At 42.3% G+C, this 1,075-nt stretch overlaps 1 protein-coding gene across 1 annotated transcript in view; it reads right to left on the bottom strand.

Moving 5' to 3' along the window:
- Nucleotides 1–849: 849 nt before the first annotated feature.
- LOC117178571 (lysosomal alpha-mannosidase-like) overlaps nucleotides 850–1,075 on the bottom strand; it is a 59,254-nt gene continuing 59,028 nt past the window's right edge. The window contains exon 19 of the mRNA XM_033369999.1: nucleotides 850–966. Coding sequence (XP_033225890.1) covers nucleotides 850–966 — 117 coding nt within the window. The remainder of the gene's footprint in view (nucleotides 967–1,075) is intronic.

Raw genomic sequence — 1,075 nt, 5'->3', positions numbered from 1 at the left:
AAGTATGCCAGGACAGGAAAGTATGGCGGCAAATAGTTAATAAAAAGAGTGTCAGTAGAGTGAATGACGCCTGAAACAAAGACCTTGGCTATTAATGTACCCAAGTAGGGAACCTTACATAACGACTTCGTGAGGTTCTTTCTTGGGGTGATTGCTAGAGAGATTGATCAGCAACCTGGGTCGGAGCAGAATTGCGGAACGAACGTGTTATTCACTTAAATATCACGAGAATTCTGGATCAGTCTGAAAAATCTCTATCCCTTCCACACACTACTCCTTTCCCCTGCCGAGTGAGTCACGCCTAACTCGAAAGGGAAATGGCTTAATGGTGTAATAATCATAATTATTCGATTAGAGGTTCACCAGGCGTTTAGCCGGCTGTGTCATCTCGCATATCTTTCTTATTGAAACCGTTGAAAAAGTATATGGGCGCCAACGTACGCTTCCAGTTGTGTGCATCCAGTAGCCTTTACAATGCAAGGAAACATCCTTTATAGTTTTAAATTCCATTCCCCGGCACAAAAAAGCGTGCGTTTGGGTAAAAATTTGTTTTCGTCAAAATTCCTTTTTTCGTGGATGTGTGTAATTTTTTGTTCAATCATATTAATCCACTTTTTCGCTTTCATGACAGCTGAGTACTTTTCAGAAAGTGAACAAAGAGGACAACCGTCCTGTGGATACTAGGTAAGAACAATACTGATCAGTTCAAATAATAAACAACATAATGTTTTTTGTTTAAAATTCCCGCCCTCATCTAATTATTTATTTGTGACGTGCGCCGAAGAAAGGGGGCTTAAGTGGGGCGCACACACAATTACGCAGCGCATGGTGCAAAAGGTTTTAGACCAATCACAGGCCTCCATTTGAATCATTGTGATTCTCACACAGCATGGCGCAGAAGGCGTCGAAAATTTCGGTACGTTGAACTTTCATGCAGTCTGCACTTTGCAGCCAGTGATCCCAGATCTGAAATGAGATGCGGTCCAATACTATGACAGGGCTATGTCCGTGTGAATATAGTAGGAGACGCTGTAAATGACTAAGTTGCGCGCGCAACCCATTTCTCCTCTTCTGA

The sequence above is a fragment of the Belonocnema kinseyi genome, chromosome 8 (assembly GCF_010883055.1).
Source record: "Belonocnema kinseyi isolate 2016_QV_RU_SX_M_011 chromosome 8, B_treatae_v1, whole genome shotgun sequence".
Lineage (NCBI taxonomy): Eukaryota > Metazoa > Arthropoda > Insecta > Hymenoptera > Cynipidae > Belonocnema > Belonocnema kinseyi.
This window is presented reverse-complemented; position numbering and strand designations above follow the sequence as displayed.